The sequence below is a fragment of the Protopterus annectens genome, chromosome 7.part0 (assembly GCF_019279795.1).
Source record: "Protopterus annectens isolate FY-2018-M chromosome 7.part0, PAN1.0, whole genome shotgun sequence".
NCBI classification, from domain to species: Eukaryota; Metazoa; Chordata; order Ceratodontiformes; family Protopteridae; genus Protopterus; species Protopterus annectens.
Window position 1 is genome coordinate 1,132,492,855 of NC_056739.1, and position 24,152 is coordinate 1,132,517,006.

At 41.7% G+C, this 24,152-nt stretch overlaps 1 protein-coding gene across 1 annotated transcript in view; it reads right to left on the reverse strand.

Moving 5' to 3' along the window:
* LOC122806142 (putative stereocilin-like protein) overlaps positions 1-24,152 on the reverse strand; it is a 61,174-nt gene that overhangs the window by 17,510 nt on the left and 19,512 nt on the right. The window contains exon 2 of the mRNA XM_044076379.1: positions 5,591-5,615. Within this exon, the coding sequence (XP_043932314.1) occupies positions 5,591-5,615 (25 nt within the window). The remainder of the gene's footprint in view (positions 1-5,590; positions 5,616-24,152) is intronic.

The following is a 24,152-nucleotide window of genomic DNA, read 5'->3' on the forward strand; positions in this document are numbered from 1 at the left end:
TATGAAGAGGGGAGTGTAAAGGACAAAAAATATTGAGACATGTAGAGAAATATAAAACATTTAGCTTGAGAGCATGGCCTGGTGTGTCTTGAAACTCTACGTGGCAAATGAGATCTGAAGGGAAGGGAAGAGGGACACTATGGGTAACCTTAGCTAGAGAGTTTCTGGCTGGTGCAAGCTTGTTACAATGGCTGAGTCAGTTCCGAAGATGGGACCCAGACCCAACTATCATGAATGAATGAAGATTGACAACATCAGATCCTTAATTACCTAGGAATGTCATACATCAGATGTATTCTCCCTGTGTAAGCACAGGGCATAAAGGTGATGTATGAATGCCTTCAACCCAGAACTTCATTGCCGCCAATCCAAGCATCATTCTCATACATTGATCTGAACACCCTTCACTTTGCTGGTTATACCAAGTCTACATTTTCAAGGCAAGTACCCCATTGAGGTTCCTTTTTCTTATATTATCTTACCTACTCCCTCATACTTCCCCTTACACCTACTCTTTGTCTGTACTTCAACTTTCTGCTGCTACTTGATAAGTGAATCCTACAAATCTACTCTCATCTGATATCTGCTTAAGTAAACCATATATCATCTGTTCTTATTCCTGGGTGGGTATTCCTTGAATATGTACTTAACCTTCAATTACAGTGATTGTACTGCTTGATTCTTTGTTATATGTTTATATATACTTTCTGATAAATGATGTACATCATTATCAGGCTATGTTTTTATATCACTCTGTAACTCTGAATTTTCTATTCTGTTTGTTTGTAATAGTTGTGTGGAGCTTTTCTCCCTGGGACTCCACTGAAAATGGGCTCTGGCTCAGTCGGATTAACCTGGTCAACAAATGTCAAATAAATAAATAAAATAATAAATACATAAATATTTTTCAGTGGGTTACATGTCATCAAGGAAAGGAAACTGTCAGTGTGGAGGGCAGATTCCCCATAAGGCTACCACAAAAGGTACTTGTTTTGCTTATGTAGTCTCATGACCATAATCAGTGTTCCATCAGTAAGGCTTTTATATCTAAGACTTTATGTAGCCATCTTTCTTCTCTTTCCATTTATCTTGAGAACCATTGTCTTAAGCTGTTGGCCCAGGGTACCATGGCAGAATCCTCCCGCCCCAAGATAGAGACACCTCTCAAGAAGACCAAGAAATCTAGGCTTGAGGCTGCTGCTGCTGCTGCTGTCCAGCCTCCACTGGACATCCCTGCTGAGGAACATGAGAACCTGAAAGACAGACCAGGATTGCAATCATTTTTTTCTGCTGCAACCCTCTTTGAGGCTGCCATAAAACCTGCTTCTCGCACATCCTGGGAAGCTTTGCAAATGTTTGACACAGACATTTAGGGGGAACCATAGCTGATTATCTCTGAAGGACTGAAAGGAATTCCTTAGATCCTTACTAGGGAAGAGGTGCTGAGTACCTTGTTCGAATGCACGCAGGGGTCCAAACCACCACATTTTGTCAAAGCAGATGTCCCATTGAAGAAAAGGCAGAAAACTAAACATATGGTGTCTGCTGCCAGGGATCCACAAAGGGAATGGCAGGACTTCACTCAAAGCTTGTTCAATGCTTTGATGGCATTGAAGTCTCCTCAGGTGATTTAAATTCCTCTACCATCTTGGTCCACCACCCCTTGAGTCCTTGGATGAGAATTCAGATTCTGATGCTGACTCTTTAGCCTACTCTTCTCAGTCGCCTTCTCCTTTAGACTATGGGTCAGAGGAAGAGGAATTTGCCAGTCCTGATTCTCCTTTGCAGGAATTATCCATTGGAGACATGGTTATGCATAAGATGGAACATTTTAAGTGGAATTGCTTCCAGGTATCCAACAGCCAGAAAAGGTATTATGAGTTATTACAAATGGAGACTCCTAAACCTTTTGCTGTCGCTCCTGTGCTGGCAGCTCTGTCGGATACATTCTTTTCTGCTTCTGTGGCAGCAAACTCCTAACCTCCAGTCCCTAAGAAACCTGATATGTTCTATAAGGTGCCAGATGCCTGCAAGTTCTTGTACAAATACCCTTTGTCTGATCAAGTGGTGATTACTGTGTCTACCAATAAGCCCTCTAGACTGTTACTCTTTTCTAAGCTCCTTCCCTCAGACAAGGACAACAGAGCTATGGAGAGGATTGGTAAGAAACTTTACACTTCTGTTACTTTAGATTTTAGGGCTATAATTTACCAGACCCATATGACAAGATACATTTTGTCTCTTCTTTCCCAGATTGGGAAGATTGTCACTAACTTGCCTGACTCAGGAGGAAAGGCCTCAACTCTTTCATTACTAGGTTTCACTTCCCAAGTTGCCCATCACTCTATAAAGTGCAGCTGATGCCTCCTCTCAGACTGCTGCCTCTGGCTTTGTGATGAGGTTCTATTTCTGGCTTCATCTTCAAGCTTTGCCAGATGATATTACAGCAAAACTCCTGGATGCTCCTCTGGACAACCCAAACCAGCAGAAGGCCAGAAACCCAATACCAGAAAATCATGCATGTCCAAATGGAAGAGATTTCCTGTCTGGTGTCTTCAACATCACCAAAATCCCTTTTCATTGGGGGTCCCCTTGGTTCTTTCCTATGTGTGTGAATTTCTACATGCTGGCTTGACATATTCTTACATGAAAGCTCACTTGTCAGCCATTTCTGCCTGTCTGTCACTTACTCCTCCTTTGACCTCTAGATTTGAGGTCAAACAGTTTCTAAAAGGCACCCTTCATATCAGACCCCTATTTTCTTCTTCCTTCTTGGGGTTTTAATTTTGCCTCTGGCTCCTTTTGAGACTGTTGCCTCTTCTTATTTGCAACACTGCATCTGAAAGACTGTTTTATTGGTTGCTTTAACCTCTAGCACAAGAGTATCTGAAGTCCAGGCCTTGATGGTGATCCCTCCCTTTTGATTTTTCATAGAGACAGGATGTCTCTCTGTAAGAGTCCCTTTATGCCCAAGGTGCTTAATGAGCTGACCCTTAAATTAGTCTATCTAGCTTCCTTCCTTTTTCCCTACTCCACAGTCTGCTAGTGAGAAGGTTCTTCATACCGTAGACTTGAATAGACAACATAGATATTATATAGACAAAACAAAGGCATTTTGTATGTCTGATCATCTATTTCCTTTCATACCAGGGCATTGGGTTTGGTGGTTTCTAAGCAAACCATCTCCTCTTTCTTTTTGTTATTCTTTTCCTGGCAAACAGCTGCCTGCTTCAGTTAGGGCTCATTTTACTACAGCAGTGACTTCCTCTTGGACTTCCTTCAAGGGTTTGGACACCATCTTCACACCTGAAGCAGCTAATTACAAATTGGATGTTATTTCCAGAGTCAGGGCAGGATTTGCCAAGGCTATCTTGCATGGGTTTGTAGAGGGCTCCTCCTTTTCTCCCCCCACCTCATTAGCAGCTTCCGTACTCTTCCAGAGGTAAATACTGCAACAGTGATATGGAAGGACATAGTACAGTTGTATAAAACTGTACCATAACAGTAGATGTCATTTTTACTGTTGCAGTATTCATTTCCTCCCTCCCTCCAACCCCCTGTTCTTTTTTCTCTTTTTCCATGGATGATATTTTTCTTTCTGGCCGAGAGGTTCTTCTCCGTCTTTTCCTTCCTTCCTTTTTCTGTCTGTACATGTTCACCTTTCCACTGGGGGGTCCTGGTTCTTCTGGGGTGGTTCAGTTCTGGGTTGGGATTGCCTGTATATCACCTTTATGCCATACACTTGTGCAGGGAGCATACATCTGCTGTATGATACTCCCAGGTAATTAAGGCTTTGGTATACTGGCCAGACATTGGGCTATCCTTGGCAGGAGATCCCAGAGAAAATGAATACTGCAACAATGAAAAGAAGGACATCTGCTGTTACAGTAAGACTTTACACAACTATACCTTTTCTTTGTATTAAGTATGGATTGTAGCGGGACTCTGGCTCCTGAATAGGGCATCTGCTTCAGTTGGTCGACAGACTAAATTGTCAAAACAACATGGTTGAGACCACATGATCAACACTTTAGTTCGTTGACGATTTTGACTGAGAATGAGGTACAGTGGGGATTGGGGAATGTGCCCTTTTCCCCACTATACTGCACTCTTGGAGTTGATATTTATATTTAGTAGGGGGTGTGGTGACAGACTGCCATGTGGGGAGTGTAGGGATTCTTGCTCCCCTGCAAAAACTTTGTTTTAATTGGTTGTGTTATCTGGGTTGTTCAAGTTGATTGACAAACTAAATTGTCAATCATGTTGTCTCATCCATGTTGGTTTTGACAATTTAGTCTGTCAAACAACTGAAGTAGACCTGCATAGGGAGTTGTACCACTAAAAGAAAACAAAATACACATGTTTTGCCTTCAGCTGATAATTTTACCTCTGTAGTGATGTTCAGTCTCTTGGTATTTGATGAGCCAAAACCCAACTTCTAAGCAAACCCACATTCAATGACTAGCATATAATTACAAGACCAAATTAGTATTTCATAGGATTAGATCTGTGGGTTTTACAACAATATCTGGTAGAACATCTGTGTGATGAACTGCTTGCCTATATTTCTTCAGAATAATAGCCTCATTATTTGAAACTAGTACATAGATGAAACATACAAAAAACTGTTACAATGCAATGAAAAAAACAAACAGGTGCTAACAGGAAAAAAAGGATGAAAATACAACAGCAGCCAGTCAAAGGATAGCTGCAACTTGCTTCTACTCTAACTTGTTCAGGCAATATAATTACTTCATGAATGTCAGGTTAGCTGGGGAAAACATTAAGCACTTAAAACTTGCCCTGCAAAAGAAAAAAGACAACTGTGCAGTAATATCAGGATATAAATTCTGCCTCAGAACAAACAAGATAGATACGGCAGGCAGAATCATTTTCTGACACTAGAGTCCACAACTCACTGACATAAATATGCACACACATATATACATATTCGAGGCAAGCCCCCTGCACCCCAACAACTAAATATATACAAACTCAGATTGCTCAGTTCTCTGATCACACAGATCCAACCTGACAGAACTGCCACTGAACTAAAATACATCCCACACCCAAAGTTTAACACTGGTTCCCACCAAACCTCATAATAATGTAGCAATACCATTGTTATGGAAAAATGTCAACAGTAACAAACTGATTAAAGATAAATTCCGGCTCATGTACGTCCCCTGTCAAGAGCTAACAAATGTGTACTTGATGCAATGAAGTAGTCCACAGATGTATTCAGCTTTTTTTCACAAAACTTATATGTTATTAATAAAAGTCATGAGCATAAACATATAAACACTTGCTATGCTGAACTAATGATGAAACAAACACATTTCAGAGAAAAATGTGATGACTCTGTAAGTGAAAGAGAAAGAAAGAAAGAAAGAAAGAAAGAAAGAAAGAAAGAAAGAAAGAAAGAAAGTGCTCAAAATCAATAATCCGCAGGTGTCAATAAACTGTCCTGCTGTTTGCATAGCCCCGTCTCTATACTAGTAGCCCTAAGGGATGTTGTTTATTTGATTTTCATGTCAGAGAAAACTGTAAATTCATTCTAACAGAGACAATGGTCATTAGAAGTACTCACCATAGAAGCAACTGACGTAAATCACCTGCAAAGTAAAGCAGATTTAACATTACCAGACTGTTCTGATGTACACTGAGAATTATTACTGTATGTATACAAACATGAAAATTAAGTATATGAACAAAACAGAGCAAACCCCATATATAGGGCACACATTTTAATATAGCCTCTGTTGCAGCTCATGATAGGGATTAGAACATGTGAATGAAAATGACGGGTCTATGGAGCACTGCTTTGTACTAGCACTACATAACCCATTAATGGCAGATATGACTGTGGCTGATAACCTTAGCAAGGAATAATTTCAGGAATGATGAAGTTATGGGAGGGTGCTCATGTTTCTGAATGAAATAAAAAATCACCCCATCAAGAGAAGCAGAAGTTTGCAAGTTTCAGTCCTGTACAGTACACCAACAGCAAAACGAAAATGTTCTTTATACTTAAGCCACACTATATGACAGCAACTTAGAAAAGAACATGCACATTGTAAAGATGAATGCAAGGACGACATACTCATTTAGATATTGCATTGATCATTATACCAAAACAATGACTGTATGAGTCCTAAAATGACACTGTTTATTGACATGTATCAGCCATGATATCTTGTCACAAATGAGCATGCAGACTGGGATACATAAAGGGTTAGCACAGTGTGTAGTGCAATGCAGTGTATAAGACAGCCATGCAAAGGGTAGCAGTGATTCAAAGATACTAGCTTTGTGACAGGACAGTGGTAAAAACAGCTTGACATGCAGTGCGGGCAAATGATTGCATAATGGCACGTGAATGAAGCACCCCCCTCATACAAATGAGTTACACAGAAAATGTAAATGAAGGAACACAAAATTGAGGACCATCTCAGAGACATATAAAATGGTGGCACTGTGCAGTCATGCTTGTTCATTCTGAAAGCCAAAATTTGTGGGGTACAAGATGGCAGCTATTCTAGAAACCGTAACTGCAGTATTGCAGTATCATATGCTGGGAGCTGTTAGAAAAGCAAGTGCTTGAAAAGTTGCACACCATGGTTACCTGTGATAAAGCAGAAGGTACAGGCAGCACCAGACATATCAACAGGCAGTGGACATTTACCAAGTGGATAGCAATAATGTAAAGGACTTAGTCAAAGTATGTGCACTACAAGCAGAATCAAGGGAAATCTAAGGTATGTTCATTCCTTTGGGAAAAAAATATTTATTTACTTATTGACATCTGATTACCAGGAAAGTCTGAAAGGGAAGGTGCCCATTTTCAGCCAAGGTCCAGGGAGAAAAGCTCCAAAATATTACAAAAACATTTTAAGAACAATAATTTTGCGATCATCAAAAATATTACATGAAAAAAGTTCAACAGTTTTAATCAATTATACCAAATTAGACATAATGTGAAAACACTGATTAAGAATAGATACAATTTATATGACCGTGATTTAATCTTTAGAGAAACTTTAGCCAGTTTTAAAGAACTTAAAGGTAAGTTAGTATAATACAAATGGAAACTGCAACATTAAGTAGAAGAAAAAAACAAGGTTATGGCCTTTGAACAGAAAAAGAATCGAACGGCATGTTTCATTGATCATGCTGTTCATCGAGCCATTCGAGTAAGATTGCATTATGGTAGAGATCAACAAATTTGCCTTTCCCCACTGTAGTGTGATCTCAGAGTTGGCATATATAATTAGCGGGGGTTGTGGGGAGCATGGCCCCCCACATGAGGGGTTTCACTGAATGGCATTTTTGATGTAATGCCATTTGGTGATTTTTTCAATCATTGGCTGAACATAGACCCATGAATGTGTACTTGTTTATATTTAAGCATATAGTTTATCCTGGGGTTGAGGAAGTATACAGCCAGATTTTGAGGTAGAAAGTCTTACAGAATAGTTTTAAAAATCTGGTGGGAGAGTACTGACCTGATGGTTACATGTAAGGAGTTCCAGGCCTATGCCCAGCAGATTTTATAGAATTGTGGACAGACAGGAGTTTTTGGTCACTAAATCATAATGATCTAGTGAGAACATAATTGTGGAGAATGGTATTTAGTGGTGGACAAGCAAATGGATACTGGATAATTTTATGGGTAGTGAGAAGCTGTGTATATGTTAGTTGATGGGGTAGTTCTAACTAATTAAGTTTTTTTAGTGCTATAACATGGTCGGTTCTGAAAAAGTTATTTGCTGAAATTTAGCCACTTTATTATAGCACTGTTCAAGTTTTGTTTTTTGTGATGTCTGGAGGTTAGTAAAGATGGGAGTGCCATAAAGTACTGAGGGGAGAATGTAAGTAGTTTAAGTATAATTTTATTTGATTTGGTGAGACAGTTTTTGGCTCTATAAAGTATCCCTACTTTTGGTGTTTTTTATGCAATTTTGCATATGCAAGTCGAATTTAAGATAATTATCCACTATCACCCAATATCATATTCATGGGCAACTTCAGATGCCTCACTACAAATTGGTATATTTACATGACCATAAATGTATAGGCCCAGAGATTCCTGGATGTTGTAAACACAAACACCTTGGACTAGATAGTCCATATGCCTACTAGGGGTGCAAACATACTCAACCCCTCCCCCATAGTCTTTATTAAGGTGTTGGCCAAAATACTGGCAGAGAAAACTTAGTGTTTCCCCTACCTGGAATAATGGCTTATGGTGACTCTATTAAGGCAGTCACTGGTGACATTCCTGGAATGGGAACCCTTAAAGTTACACTGCTATGATGACAACAAACTGGATTAAGTCCTTTCTGATCCTTTTTCAGTTGATGGTCTTCATCAAGGTAGAGTAGCACACACTGGTGGTCATTACTGTCCATAAGAATAGCCCAGCCCAGGATGTCATAAATTTAGTAGACTAAGTGAGTAGACAGTGGGGTATACAAGCTTGAACTATCATGTTTTCTGTGTATGATAGCCACAATGATCTTCATGGCGCAAGTTGCATGCCAGAGGATGTAAAGGCAGAAAACGTCCATAATGATTTAGCCATAGGAGAGCCACCTTGCACTCACAGATCTTCTGGCAAAATCATTTTGTACCATAAAAAGCTGGACAATCCCACTCAGTCACTACCTGTTTCTTCAATTCTGACACCTAAACGTGTTGCAGGTCCTGTTGATGATTAATGCCTTGTAGTACTGGTGATGAAGTTATTCTGGTTTAACTGACACCATAGTTTATGGGATGTATTTTTCAATGGAAAAGGGATTCTGCATCAGACAACTAAAGTGCTAGGCAACTCATCTGGCCTTTAAAGCCTTCAAGGGAAAGATGATTCTAGGGCCTATTCTCATGTGGTCAAATAATCAATCATGGGGTGTACTAACAGGCTCACCCCTTAGAAGACATGTGATCTTTGCATGTCTGAATCATAGACAGAGGCATCACTGTCTTAGAAATTCCAAGCAGTGGTAAGCTAGATAGCAAACTTGATAATCAGCTCCTTCAATCCTCTTCTGGAGTTAAGGATTAAAAAGATATATTTGATGTAGAATCTTCCAGTGGTAGAACATTCCAGACATTGAGCTATTTACTAATCTGAAGAATGCATGCTCCGGTTTTTGACTGGCACAACACAGCAAAGGGAAGAATGTAGTGAATATGTTCTTTGCATCATAACACTGAAGATTCCAGTATGGCAATCCACCTTTCTTGTAGATGCCACACTTCAGTTACAAGTAATTCTTGTCACCTCCTGGTTTAGGACATCACAGTACTCCACAGTGAAATAGGCAGGTAACCCTAAAACCTTCCACCATGACTTGTGTCCTGTTGCTTAAGCAGTGTTTTATGATGAACATATAATGCTTTTTATTTGTCAGTTATTGTCTTATGTGTAATTATGTCAAATACAATACCAAGGTCAAGATAAACAGCACACACTGACCCTTATTAAAGAAGTACTGCTGTTATCTTTTCAAAAATGCTAAATGATTGAAAAGGCAAGATCCCCTCTTTACAAACCAATGTTGTTCATAGATTCATAGGTTGGTACTAGGCTATCAGCCCTAGGGCCTATACAAGCCTAGCCATAACAATTCCCTGGCTATTTCTTTCCACACTATTTACTTCCCTGGACCCCTCTCTAGCAGGGAGACTGACATGATCCCCGGGGTGAATTTCCTTTCTCCCATCCAATCGTCAAGGTTCCTTTTGAAAAGGGCCAAAGAGTCACTCTGCTTGACATGTATGGGCAATCTATTCATGGGTTCATAGGTTCATAGGTAGGTACTAGGCTATTGGCCCTAGGGCCTATATAAGCCTAGCCAAAGGTATCCTGGCTTTTGCCACCTAAGAAAATTATTTTCATGTGCCACTGTCGAGCAGAGCCACAGAAGTGATCCCCGGGGTGAATTTCCTATCTCCCATCCAATCATCAATATTTTTCTTGAACAGTGCTAATGAGGAGCTTTGTTTGATATAGATAGGTAGTTTGTTCCAGAGTATGGGAAGTCTCTGGGGCAGGAATCTATCCCTTCAGCATGTTCTGTTTATTGTGGTGACAAGGTTTAGGTCCCTAGATTAGGATTTCGTTAAGTGGAGTATGTCTAAAAGCTCTGGGTTTGACATAGCTTTGTGTGTTAGGCAGAGATTGCCTCTGAGTAGGCGATATGCAATGGAGTAAAGCTGCAGTTTTTTGAGACGGTCTGCATAGGGCATCTCTTTGAGGCCGGTAATCCTCTGTGTGAGGTATTTCTGTGGCCTTTCCAGTTGTTGTAGATGTCTTGTGAGGTACATACCAAAAGGGGCATTGTACTCTATAATGGGTCTAATGAGTGATGAGTAGAGGGGAACAATGACCTCTTTTTTCCTGGATGAGAAACCTTTTGTGATGAGGTGTGCCACATAGAAGGATTTCCTGACTACTGTAGCGATGTGATTCTCAAAGGAGAGACTACTGTCCACCTGTGTCCCAAGGTCTCTTATCACACTTTCGGTGTTAAGTAGACTACCACCTATGTGGTAGTTCATGGGTACTGAGTTTTTACCAAAAGGAATGACAATGCACTTTTTGGCATTGAGCTTGAAGCCATGGCTTTGACAACAGGCATCTGTCTCAGCAAGGCCCTTTTGTAGGATGTCCACATCTTTTGGAGTTTTGATTATGGCTCCTAGTTTGCAGTCATCTGCGAACTTCATTAGCCAAAGACCTTCTGTGTTGGCCTGTACTTCAGAGAAGTAGATACCAAACAGGATAGGACCCAGGACTGAACCCTGTGGTACTCCACTTGTCACCGGTCTGAAGCTGGATTTGGAGTCTGCTACTTTCACAGTGTGGATTCTGTCAGTGAGCCAGTTGGCAACCCATCTTGTGACATAGGGATTTATACCTAGTTTAGTGAGTTTATTTATAATTCCAGAGTGGGGGATGGTGTCAAAAGCCTTGGCGAGATCTAGATAGGCTGTGTGAACCACCTTACCCTCATCTACAGCTTTGGTGACTGCTTCAAAGAAGTCTATCAGGTTTAGGAGACATGATCTGCCTTTTACAAACCCAAACTAGGTGGGGTCCTGAGTTTGGAGATTATCAATGTCATTGTTTATAAGTTCCATGATGATACACTCCATAGCCTTGCAGACCAGGCTCATTAGGCTAATGGGGCGGTATTTTCCGGGGTCTGTGGTGGCTCCCCCTTTGTGCAGTGGGATAACTGTCACTGTGCGCCATTCAGTGGGCACATAGCCTGAGGTGAGGCTATGATTGAACATGGTACTTAGGCGGGGTGGCAATTCGTTCTGTAGTTTATGTAGAACACAGCCTGGGATGTCGTCAGGTCCCATAGATGCTGTGTTCTTGGCTTTGGATAGTGTGTTTTTTATCTGTGCAGCCGTGATTACAGGAACTTTGCATTCTTCTGGTATAGAGATGGGTCCTTTAGGGGATGACAGAGGGGTAAAGTTAGCACTGAACCTATCTGCCAGGATGTTGGCAATATCCATTGGTTCTGTATATTTAGTGCCATTGTGCTGTAACTCAGAGCAGATCTGAGTGTTGTCATTGAGATTCTTGACATAGCTATAGAATGCTTTGTGGTTGTCTTTAGAGTCAGTGGCGATTTTGTTTTCATAACTAGCTTTGGAGGATTTTATGAGGGATCTCAGCTTCTTACTGAAGCTGACCAGGGAGTTTCTCCAATCATGGGATTTTACTCTTTTTTGCAACAGTTTCTTTCTTCTGTTGTACAGTTTGTTTATGGCAGGGGACCACCAGATTGGCTTCCTTTTTTTGGAGGATAGCATTTTGGTTCTGTTAGGGATTGCACGATCCATGCACTCATGTAAGTGCTTATAAAGTGCATTTGTGTAGGATTCAGCAGTCATACCTCTATTGTCCATCAGCATGGGTGTCGTGAAGTTTGCTACTTCTGTCTTAAGAAGCGTGAAGTTGGCTTTGGAGAAATTTTTTACTGTGGTTTCCCTAATGGGGGGGGGGAGGGATGTGGATGTCTAGGGTGATTAGCTTATGGTCAGATCTGACCAATGAGGAATTGACCTCTGGTGTGGAGCACCGGTTGCCCATGTTGGTAATAACCAGGTCTAGGATATTGCTGCCCCTGGTGGGGGTGTGGATAAGTTGATCCATGGCATTGGAATTTATGAATTCCAGAAAACGTTGAGCGCAAGAGTTGGTACATGAGTAGTTTTCCCAGTTAATGGTAGGGTAGTTGAAATCACCCATTATTAGGGTGTTAGGTTGTACCCTAATATTTTCCAGTGCATTAAGAAATGAGGAGTGGGAATCCTGGGGCATGGTGGGGGATCTGTAGCAAGCTACAATTTGGATTGCAGTCTTGCCCAGAGTTAGTTGCACTTGGATAATCTCGGATGCATTATGCTGAGCAACTAGCCTGGAGGTGTGGATATCCTTAATGAATATGGACACGCCTCTGCCTTTAGTGTTTCGGTCCAGGTTAGGTGGCCGAAAGGTGTGGTATGAATTATAGCCTGGTAATGCAGGGGTACTCTCTGGAGCCTTGAACCAGGTCTCTGTCACTACACAAATGTCGATGTTCTCCATTTTAAGGAGTGCCTCGAGAGAGTGCATTTTGAGGTTTAGACTTCTAGCATTGAGTAGCAATAGCCTCAGATTCTTCTTGCCTGTATCTGTTAGGGTGGCAAATTTGTCATTTGAACCTTGCCTAAAAAAGGCACTATAGGGGTGGCTAGAGCCTTAGCCAGTATCCGGAATCCCAGGGGCGACAGGTGCAGGCCATCTCTGGCAAAGCATCATGGCTTGTCGATCATGTCATCCCAGGCAGTCAGATACTGGATCCCCTTAGAATGACACCAGAAGCTTAGCCAATTGTTGAAGTCAATCATTTTGTCCTTGTACTGTGGTATCATTCTGGGTGATGGCAGGATGCTACTCAGGGCTAGGGTCATACCTGCCTGGGGTACAAGATTGGACAGCTCCTCCATGTCCCTTTTCATGTAGTCCAAGGAGGTACGCCTCAGGTCATTCACACCAACATGGACAATGACAAAGTCATATTTGTACTTTTTGTGGAGTGACCTGAGTGCATGCGTTACGTTATGTGGCGGATCCTGGCACCCGACAGGCAGCTGACAGCAACTTTCTCCTTGTTTCGCCTGGTGAGTGGAACATCAGTGTGCCTGACTATAGAGTCACCTATGACTAGAGTGTTGGGTACGTTGTTATGCCTTATGGGCTGTGGTTGAGTGGCACACTGAGTTTGTGGACTATGTGTCATTTGGGTTGTGTTGGGGTGGAGGTTGCTTGTGTTTCTGCTTTGGAGGTCCCTGTTGCTTGGGCAGGTTTTTACTGAGAGCCTCCTCGAATGTAGGTGTGTGTTTTGTGTTTCTATGTGTGTGTTTTGGTGGTGTAGGTTTTGAGGGACTATGTGCTGAGTGTGGTGTGGTGCAAGTGTTTACCTTCTCCTCTTGACTGTCTAGTCCAGTCTTGGGTGAAGAGAGCTTTGCTTCCAGTTTGGCTATATAAGTGCATCTCTCACAGGTTGTAGTGTTGGGTGGTAGGAGGAGAAGGTTGTCTGTGTACATGAGGCAATTACTGCATTGCCCCAAGATGCCCAGATTCATCAGGTAGACAGGAGAAAACACTGGGGGCTGACCCTTAGACATGCCTGGATAGGTGCTTATTTGTTAAGTACTAAACACTGTTTTCCTCTAGACAGTGAGGAAAGTTGAGTGCTGTAGTAATTTGTAGCTTATTTAGTGCTTACAATAAGTTCTGAACAAGTGCTGAAACAAAAAACTGTCTAGTTCTAAGAAACAAAATTAAGCTAGAAGGCTTCTCTCCAACACAGAAATGGTTGGGCCCTAGAAGCCTACAAATAGTCCTGGACACAGCAAGTCTATATCCAGGCTAGACTACCCACAGGAAAGGCAGGAAACAAGTTTAGAAAATGTTTTGTTTTTTTTTTTTTTTTTTTAGTGGAAAGAGAGAAAGGAGTAGCAGAAACTAAGCTGACTGGCCTTCTCAAATGTTCTCCCTGTACTGGGTAGAATGAGGTAATGACACTAGACTGGGAGGAGGGTCCCAGATCAAATTTACACTAGGGGCGGGCAACTGCAAAGCCACCAACTATAAAAACACTATACCAACAGGGAGGGAGGGTAGGAAACAAACTGCAGAAATGTTTCTCACAGATGAAAAGCAGCAGTGAGCCTTTAAATGAAAGTTTTAAACAGATAAAGAAGCCTCTAGAAAAAAGAGTTTAACTGCAACAAGTTATCAAAAACAAACAACCCAACAGATGCTTAAAAGTGGACAATTTGCAGTTAATACCTCACACACAGTGAAACTAGCTAGAAAAATACACAGTACACAAAGTGCTATAAATAAAGAAATAAAGAACAAAATAAAAAAAAACAGGATACTTAATGTTATATATTATAGCTCCGAGTTTGCTCAGTGTCCTTCCTTCGATTAGCTCAGTGTGAAATGGCAGAACACTCACAACTGAACTTCTTAGGTAACAGAAAGTTGAAACCTGAGACAGCTTTTAAGAAAGAAATCTCAAAAGAACCAATGAGGTGCTTAGTCTAAGCTGTAGTCCAGGTGACCTCAGTCAGCCAATGACCTCAAACAATTCTCTCTCACTGAAATGTCTGATGGCTTTGGCTAAACCAAGATGTCCCTGAATATGTGTTCAGACACACAGCCTCCACAAACACTAGGCCCAAATACAAGCCTGAATATGGAAATGCTACAAATATCCCCACTACTGGGGAGTCTCTGGATCAGGAACCTATCCCTCCAGCATGTTTTGTTTATTGTGATGACAAGGTTTAGATCCCTGGTGCATGTTGCTCTGAGGGATTGGGATTTCTTGAAGTGTAGCATGTCCAACAGCTCTGGGTTTGACATGGCCTTGTATGTTAAGCAGAGATCGCCTCTGAGTAGACGATATGCGACAGAGTATAGCTGGAGTTTTTATAACGTGGTCAGCATAGGGCATCTGCTTTAGGCCTGTGATTCTTTTAGTGAGGTATGTCTGCGGCCTTTCCAGTTGTTGCAGATGTCTTGAGAGGTACATACCAAACGGGGCATTGTATTCTATAATGGGTCTAATGAGGGATGAGTACAGTGGGACAATGACCTCCTTTTTTCTGGATGAAAAGCCCTTAGTGATGAGGTGTGCCACATAGAAGGATTTCCTGACTGTTGTGGTGATGTGGTTATCGAAGGTGAGACCACTGTCCACCTGTGTCCCTAAGTCTCTTATCACACTTTCGGTGTTTAGTGTACTGCCACCTATATGGTAATTCACGGATACATGTTTTTTCCCAAAGGGGATAACTATACATTTCTTGGCATTGAGCTTGAGCCCATGGCTCTGGCACCAAGCATCTGTTTCTGTAAGGCCCTTTTGTAGAGTATCCACATCATTTGGGGATTCAGTAATGGCTCCCAGTTTGTAGTCCTCTGCGAACTTTGTTAGCCAGAGTCCCTTAGTGTTGGCCTGTACTTCAGAGAAGTAGATGCCAAACAAGAGCAGTCCCAGGACTGAACCACTGGAGCTGGATTTGGAGTTGGCTACTTTTACAGTGTGGGTTCTATCAGTAAGCCAGTTAGCAACCCATTGGGTGATGTAGGGATTAATGCCCAGTTTAGTAAGTTTATCTATGATTCCAGAGTGGGGGATGGTGTCAAAGGCCTTAGCAAGGTCTAGATAGGCTGTGTGGACCACCTTACCCTTGTCCATGGCTCTGGAGACTGATTCAAAGAAGTCAATCAGGTTCAGGAGACAAGATCGGCCCTTCACAAACCCAAACTGGGTGGAGTCCAGTGTTTGAAGGTTGCCAATGTCTTTATTTATAAGTTCCATGATAATACGCTCTATGGCCTTGCAGATAAGGCTTGTCAGACTGATGGGACGGCAGTTTCCGGGATCCAAGCTGGATCCCCCCTTGTGGAGTGGGATAACTGTAGCTCTGAGCCACTCAGTGGGCATGAAACCTGAGGTGAGGCTATGATTAAACATGACACTTAGGTGAGGTGCCAGTTCATTTTGTAGTTAATGTAGTACACAGCCTGGGATGTCATCTGGTCCCATGGATGTTGTATTCTTAGCTTTGGAGAGTGTGTTTTTTACCCGTGTGACCATTATTACCGGAATTTGGCAATCTTCCAGTATTGAGATGGGCCATTTAGGTGGTGAGGGGGGGTGAAGTTGCAACTTAATCGATCTGCCAGGATATTGGCAATATCCTTGGGATCAGTATATTTAATGCCATTCTGTTTTAGCTCAGAGCAGATCTGAGCATTGCCATTTAGATTATTGACATAGTTATAGAATGCCTTGTGGTTGTCTTTGGAATCTTTGGCAATTTACTTTTGTAACTAGTTTTAGAGGATTTTATGAGGGATTTCAGTTTCTTACTGAGGCTGGTAAGGGAGTTTTTTGCATCCTGGGATTTTCCTCTTTTCTGCAACAGTTTCTTCCTTTTGTTGTAAAATTTTTTTATGGCAGGGGACCACCAGATTGGCTTCCATTTTTGGATGAGAGCATCTTGGTTCTATTTGGGATGGCACGATTCATGCATGAGTGGATGTGCTCGTATAGTGCCTTAGTGTAGGATTCAGCAGTTGAACTTTCAGTTACCGTCTGCATGGGTGTCATGAAGTTTGTCACTTCTGACTTGAGTAGCATGAAGTTGGCTTTGGAGAAGTTTTTATGGAGGTTTCCTTACTGGGGGTGGGGTGGGATGTGGATGTTAAGGGTGATTAGCTTATGGTCAGACCTGACTAACGAGGGGGTGACCATAGGTGTGGAGCATCGCTTTCCCATGTTGGTTATGACCAGGTCTAGGATATTGGAGCCCCTGGTGGGACTATGGATTAGTTTATCCAGGGCATTGGAATTTATGAATTCCAAGAACCGTTGGACAAAGACATTTGTACATGAGTAGTTTTCCTGGTTAATGGCAGGGTAGTTAAAATCAAACAGTATTAGGGTGTTTGGTTCTATCTTAATATTTTCCAGTATGTTTAGAAAGGTGTAGTGAGAATCTTGGGGTATGGTGGGGGATCTGTAGCAAGCTACAATTTGGATTACAGTCTTACCTAGTGTTAGTTGCACCTGGAGAATTTCAGACGCATTGTGTTGGGCAACTAGCCTGGTGGTATGAATATCCTTGGTGAATATTGACACTCCTCCACCTTTAGTATTTCGGTCCTGGTTTGGTAGCCGAAAAGTGTGGTAAGAGTTGTAGCCTGCTATTGCAGGGGTGCTCTCTGGAGTCTTGAACCAGGTCTCAGTTACTGCACAGATATCGATGTTCTCATTTTTAGGAGTGCCTCGAGATAGAGTGCATTTTGAGGTTTAGACATTGAGTAGCATTACCTTCAGATTTTGCATGCTTGTACCTGTTACGGTGGTGGTTTTGTCCTTTGAACTTTGCCTAAAAAAGGCACTATAGGGGTGGCAAGAGCCTTAGCCAGTAACCTGAATCCCAGGGGCGACAGGTGCAGACCATCTCTGGCAAAGCATCGTGGTCTGTCAATCTAATGAAATGATATTCCCTGTGCCATTTCCGATAAACTCCATTATGACTGTTGCCAAGATTTACAAAGAACACTAGTCGGGTTTTTGCATCTAAAATTGTTTTCATTTAATGTGATCCCCCCTGTAAACTTTGTGAATTGGTGCCACTGTAGTCCGCCGACAAAGACCAGAGATGTATTCACATGTTATCATACTGTATAACAAGGTGTTTAGTCAAGTTTTCATTGATTATGTATAGCAACCTACCAGTTACTGTTACCTAGGCTGATATCATTTTAGTTTTTTTTTCTTTAATTTTGCTTATAGCCACATATATCATATATTTAATTATAACAGGTATGTCTCTTTCCATGTTTACAGCACTCTGACATATGGCCAGGTTTACTGTGAATCAAATGTTTTGTCAAATATTCCTCTCTGCTCTATCTGGGTGATCATCAAAATTCATTTAATTTGAAAAGCATTAGTTATTAGATGACTCAATGAAACAAACATACTCTACTACATTTCAGTCTTGAATTTTCATTCATTGAAGTATTTCCAAAATAGTTTTCAAATTCTGAATTCTGATATAAAAATTATAAGTTAAGTTCATGTCTCACCTAGATCTCTCTTGCATACAGGAAAAAAAAACAAGACTCCCCTTTAATACACATAGGTTCATAGGTTCATAGGTTCATACTAGGCTATCTGCCCTAGGGCATTTAGAAGCCTAGCCAGAGTGTGTTTGGCTTTCACCACGCATTTTAAATTAATTTTGCTATGCCCTTTTTTGAGGTTAGTATACTGTGCCTCTGTCTAACAGTGACACAGAAGTGATACCCGGGGTAAACCTACGATCTCCCATCCACTCATCAAGATTCCTCTTGAAGAGAGTCATTGAGGGACTCTGCCTAACCTGGACTGGGATTTTATTCCAGAGTGAAGGGAGCCTCTGGGTTATGAATCTGTCCCTCCAGCATGTCCTATTTATTTCAGTGCTGAGGTTCAAGTCTCTCGGTAGCGTAGCTCGATGGGATTTGGATTTTCTGAGGTGCAGCGTGTCCATTAATTCCGGGTTGGACATGGCTTTATACGTCAGGCACAGATCGCCTCTGAGCAGGCGGTATGTCACTGAGTAGAACTGGAGTTTCTTTAACCGGGCAGCATATGGCATCTGTTTGAGCCCTTTGATCCTCTTGGTGAGGTACTTTTGGGGTCTTTCCAGTTGCTGCAGGTGTCTGGTAAGGTACATCCCAAAAGGGGCATTGTACTCAATTATGGGCCTGATGAGGGATGAGTAAAGAGGCATGATGACCTCCCCTGATCTAGATGTGAATCCCTTCATGATTAGGTGGGCTATATAAAATGTTTTCTAACCACTTTGGCCATGTGGTTGTCAAATGAGAGATTGCTATCAACTTGGGTCCCCAGGTCCCTAATTACTTCTTCTGTACTTAATGGATTACCACCTATGTGGTAATTTGTGGACACTTTGTTTTTGCCAGAGGGGATGACTATACACTTTTTGGTGTTTAGCTTGAGGCCATGGCTCTGGCACCAGTTGTCTGTTTCTATGAGGCCCTTTTGGAGGATGCTTGTGTCGGCTGGAGAGTCAGTTATGGTGCCCAGTTTGCAGTCATCTGCGAACTTGGTCAGCCACAGTCCTTCCATGTTGGCCTGTACCTCCGAGAAATATATACCGAACAAGAGAGGTCCCAGGACTGAGCCTTGTGGGACGCCACTTGTAACTGGTTTGGAGTCTGACATGGCTCCAGCAATTCTAACCATGTGGGTTCTATCCTTAATCCAGTTTGCAACCCATCTAGTGACATAGGGGTTTATATTTAAGCTGGTGAGCTTATCTATAATGCCCGAGTGGGGTATTCTATCAAAGACTTTTGCGAGGTCCAGGTAGGCTGTGTGGACCACCTTCCCCTCGTCAATGGCCTTGGTGACTGTTTCCAAGAAATCAACCAGGTTTAAGTGGCAGGATCTGCCCTTAACAAAGCGGAAGTGGGTAGGATCCAGTGTCTGTAGGTCCCCAATATCTTTATTTATGAGGTCCATGATGATCCTTTCCATAGCTTTGCAGACCAAGCTAGTCAGGCTTATGGGGCGATAGTTTCCAGTATCCGTTGAGGCACCACCTTTGTGGAGAGGGACCACTGTTGCTGTACGCCACTCTTTGGGTACATATCCTGTAGTAAGGCTGAGATTGAACAGTAGTTTTATGTTTGGGTTTAGCTCTTCTTGGAGTTCATGTAGGACGCAGCCTGGGACACTGTCTAGTCCCATTGATGCTGTGTTTTTTGCTTTGGAGAGGGCAGCTCTTACCTGAGCATCTGAGATGTTAGGGGGGCAGCACTCTGCTGGGATAGATATTTGCCCTTTTGGTGGGGAGGGGAGAAGTTTGCGCTGAACCTGTCAGCTAGGATGTTGGCAATGTCTGTGGGTTCGGTGTATTTTTGTCATTTTGGACTAATTCTGAGCATATCTGGGAATTCCCACCCAGGTTCCTAACATAACTAAAGAAAGCCTTGTGATTATCCTTAGTGTCCTGTGCAGTTTTTCTCTCGAAACTGGCCTTAGACGATTTTATGAGTACCCGTAGTTTTTTGCTAATACTGATCAGAGATGCCTTCCCTTTTTGGTATTTTGCTCTATCATGTAGTAGCTTCCTATTGTATAGTTTGTTTATGGCTGGGGTCCACCAGACAGGACATCTGCCTTTGGAGGAGTGGGTCTTGGTTTTATTTGGGATTGCATGATCCATGCATTCCTGAAGGTGTTCATAGAATGCGTTTATAAAGGATTCTGCGGTCTGGGCCGTATTTTCCACAGGCCCGGGGGCTTTGAAGGATTCCACCTCGGTTTTGAGGAGTGTGAAATTTGCTTTAGAGAAGTTTTTCACTGTGGTTTTCAGGGCAGGGAGTGGAGTCGGGATGTGAATATCCAGTGAGATTAGTTTATGGTCTGATCTTACCAGTGAGGGATACACTTCTGGTCTGGAGTATAGAGTCCCCATGTTGGTGATGATCATGTCCAGTATGTTTTCCCCTCTTGTGGGAGTAGTAACAAGTTGTTCCATAGCATATGAGTTTATAAATTCTAGGAACCTTTGGGCTAGGGTGTTGGAGCTAGAGTAATGTTCCCAGTCTATGTTTGGGTAGTTGAAGTCGCCCAATATAATGGTGTTTGGAGAGACCTTCATATTTTCCAGTGTTCTCAGGAAGGCTGAGTGGGGTTCCTGGGTTTGGGAGGGTGGTCTGTAGCAGGCTATAAACTGGAAGGCAGTTTTATCCACTGTTAGTTGCACATGGATAGTCTCTGATGCTTCGTGCTGTGCCACCAACCTGGAAGTGTGGGTATCTTTGACGAATATTGATACCCCCCCTCCTTTTGTGGTTTGGTCCAAGTTTTGTGGCCGAAAAGCATGGTATGAGGTATAACCTGGTAGTGCTGCAGTGCTCTTGGGAGCCTTGAACCAGGTTTCTGTTACTGCACAGATATCAATGTTCTCCATGCTAAGGAGAGTTTCGAGTGCGTGCATCTTGAGGTTTAGACTTCTGGCATTGAGTAGCATTACTCTTAGTTTCTTATCCCTTGTGATACCTATGGAGGTGGGTTTGTCTTTTGAGCCTTGCCTAAAAAAGGCACTATGGGGGTAGCAAGAGCCTTTGCCAATATCCGAAAGCCCAGGGGTGACAGGTGCAAGCCATCCCTAGCAAGGCATCGTGGCTTGTCGAGCATGTCATCCCAGGCTGACAGGCATTGGATCCCCTTTGAATGACACCAATACTTAAGCCAATTGTTGAAATTGATCATCTTGTCTTCATATTGTGGCATCATTCTTGGTGAGGGTAAGATGCTACTCAAGGTCAGGGTCATACCGGCCTGGGCTACATGCTCAGAGAGCTCCTCTATGTCTCTTTTCATGTAGTCCAGGGAGGTACGTCTCAGGTCATTCACACCAGCATGGACAATGACTGAGTCATATTTGTACTTGCCTTGGAGTGACCTGAATGCTTGTGTTATGTGGCGGATCCTAGCGCCCGACAGGCAGCTCACCATGACCTTCTCCTTGTTCAGCCTGGTGAGCGGGACGTCAATGTGCCTGACGATAGAGTCACCTATTACAAGTGTATCAGGTGTGTTGTTTAGCCTTAAGGGCTGTGACTGTTCAGCACACTGGCTTAGTTTTAGTTTCACTCAAAATGTAATTAGAAATATTAACAATTCTTTTAAAATAAATTCATTATTAATATTTTGGTATACATTTTGTTATGAATAAATCTTTTTACATCACAGCAATGAATGAGTTGTTAATGGAAGCTAATACATTTACTAGGATCAATAATATGCAAGTTGATAATATTGTTTATGGAATTACATCTTTCCCCAGGATTAAATAAAGCCTACACTAAGTATACACTGTTCTGAGTGAACAGACAACACAGACATAACACATACCTTCTTCCTCCTAATTTTAGTTTGCCTACTGATATTCTTGCTGCTTTAAATATTGACAGGGATTCATAAAGGTTGCCACAAAGTGTAGACTACATGTACACAATGTAATCTTTCTGAGTGACTAGAAAACACAAAAAAATGTGATAACATTCTTGAATACATATTGTGTACACAGTATAGGTTTTACTGAATCTGGCCCTTTGTGTTAATATCATTTACAGCTGGATAATGCCATTTCAATTTAGATGTATGCCTTTATGTATATTACTGTTCCTGAAATTCCTGTTTAATTCCTATTTTAAGCCAACTATACTTCCTATTGGTGCAGGTAACCAATGGATAATGGAACTTATTTTCCAATATCTTGAGAATATTTTGAAAGTTTATCTTTTACAAGTAATGAGGTATATGGGAATCTACATTATTTTTAAGGAGCTTCATGCTGTCATTGTATTTAGAGTGTAAGCTGGATACATACAATTTGTTTTCACTCCGCAATGACACAGTCTCCATTTGTCTTACCATTAACAATGCCTAGAATACTTCTTACCCAGCATACCTCACTCCTTATCTCATTCTCCCTACAGTACTAATTTGTTATACTGCCAATGTATCTGCAGTGCTGTCTGTTCTTCACTGCTGCATCACCATCAGACTATGTGGGCTGTATTCCTTTTCCTAATCCACCCACCAAGCCAGTGTTCCTCTTATAACCTAGACTTACTTCAAATCCTAGACAAAGGAAAAACAGGAAGAAAATGTCCTCCTGCAGTCCGGAATCACTTATGATTTACTTTTCCAGGTTTAAATTTGCCCTGCTGTTGGCACAAAATTGAAATTAAGAGAAGAGCTTGGCATCCAATCCACTTGACCCTGACTCATTAACTGTGCTCAAACCTAAAAGATATGCATTTCAGATCGTTAAACAATGTCTTATTAATGCCACAAATATCACAGCATCCTCTAATCTGAAGAAAAGTTCTAAGACACTCACAAGTGACCAGTTATAGCAAACACAGATTGCAATCAAAATACTTTCATTGTTTTTTTCAAATAATTAATCTCGCTTATAACTGCATATTTTTCAAAAATAAATACACTATAAAGACTTAGAAAATCAACCATTCCATCTATCTCTAGCAAGGGTTGACTGAAAGTGTTAGTTTGTCAGGAGTGTGATCAATACAATGACAGAATATCATTTTACTTAGGTGAAAGTAATTTAAATGTGGCAGTGTGAACTACAGTAAACCCTCAGTTAACCAGAACGCAGGCAACCAGAACTCTCAAGCAACCAGAAAAACAAATCGAACAAATAGAGTACAATTTTCATGTGTTGCACTTTCTGTCCCCCCTCCCCCGCAGAAACACACCTTATGTTTTTAGAGTTTATAAAAGGAAGAGACCCCTAACCGGGAAAAGCCGAAAGACACAAACAAACAAAAAAGGAAGATAGGAATAAATTCCCTCTCTCCCCAACCTAAGAACAAGTCAAACTAAACAAATAGTATAGGGTACAGTATGAGTCAAGCCTATTTTTAATAGTAACTCTCAAGCAAGCAGAAAGTACAGTTATCTGGCACCTACCGATCCCCCATTGGTGCCAGTTAACCAAAAGTTTACTGTACAATATTTATGTGTTTTAACTCTAGAGTGGAATTAGTATAATTTCTAGCAGTCAACTGTATGTTATGTACAGTAATAATAATAATAGTCATAATAATAACTACAGATATGAGTCTATGAGTCTGCAGTCAGCAAATTCAAGGCTTCGATCCTCTAATACCTTCTTCATGTCTACTAATTCTACATCTACCACTGTCCTTCACTTTAATCCTGCCCATTATGTTACTAAAAACACTTTCCCTAACAGTACCCTTAATCAAGACAAAAAGACACACACCACACCATGCAGTCATAACACTAAATGTATCTCCTTACCTCACCCTAAGTCTAATCCTAACCAGTTAACATTCACACATACACACTACCCACTGTAATGCAATTTTGCACATAGGATTACAGAAAGTTACTAGGCTAATGGCACTTGGCATATGTCTGTGACTTTGGTCGTCTACAAACTGCCCCTGTTGATAAGGGCCACAGGTGGCAAGG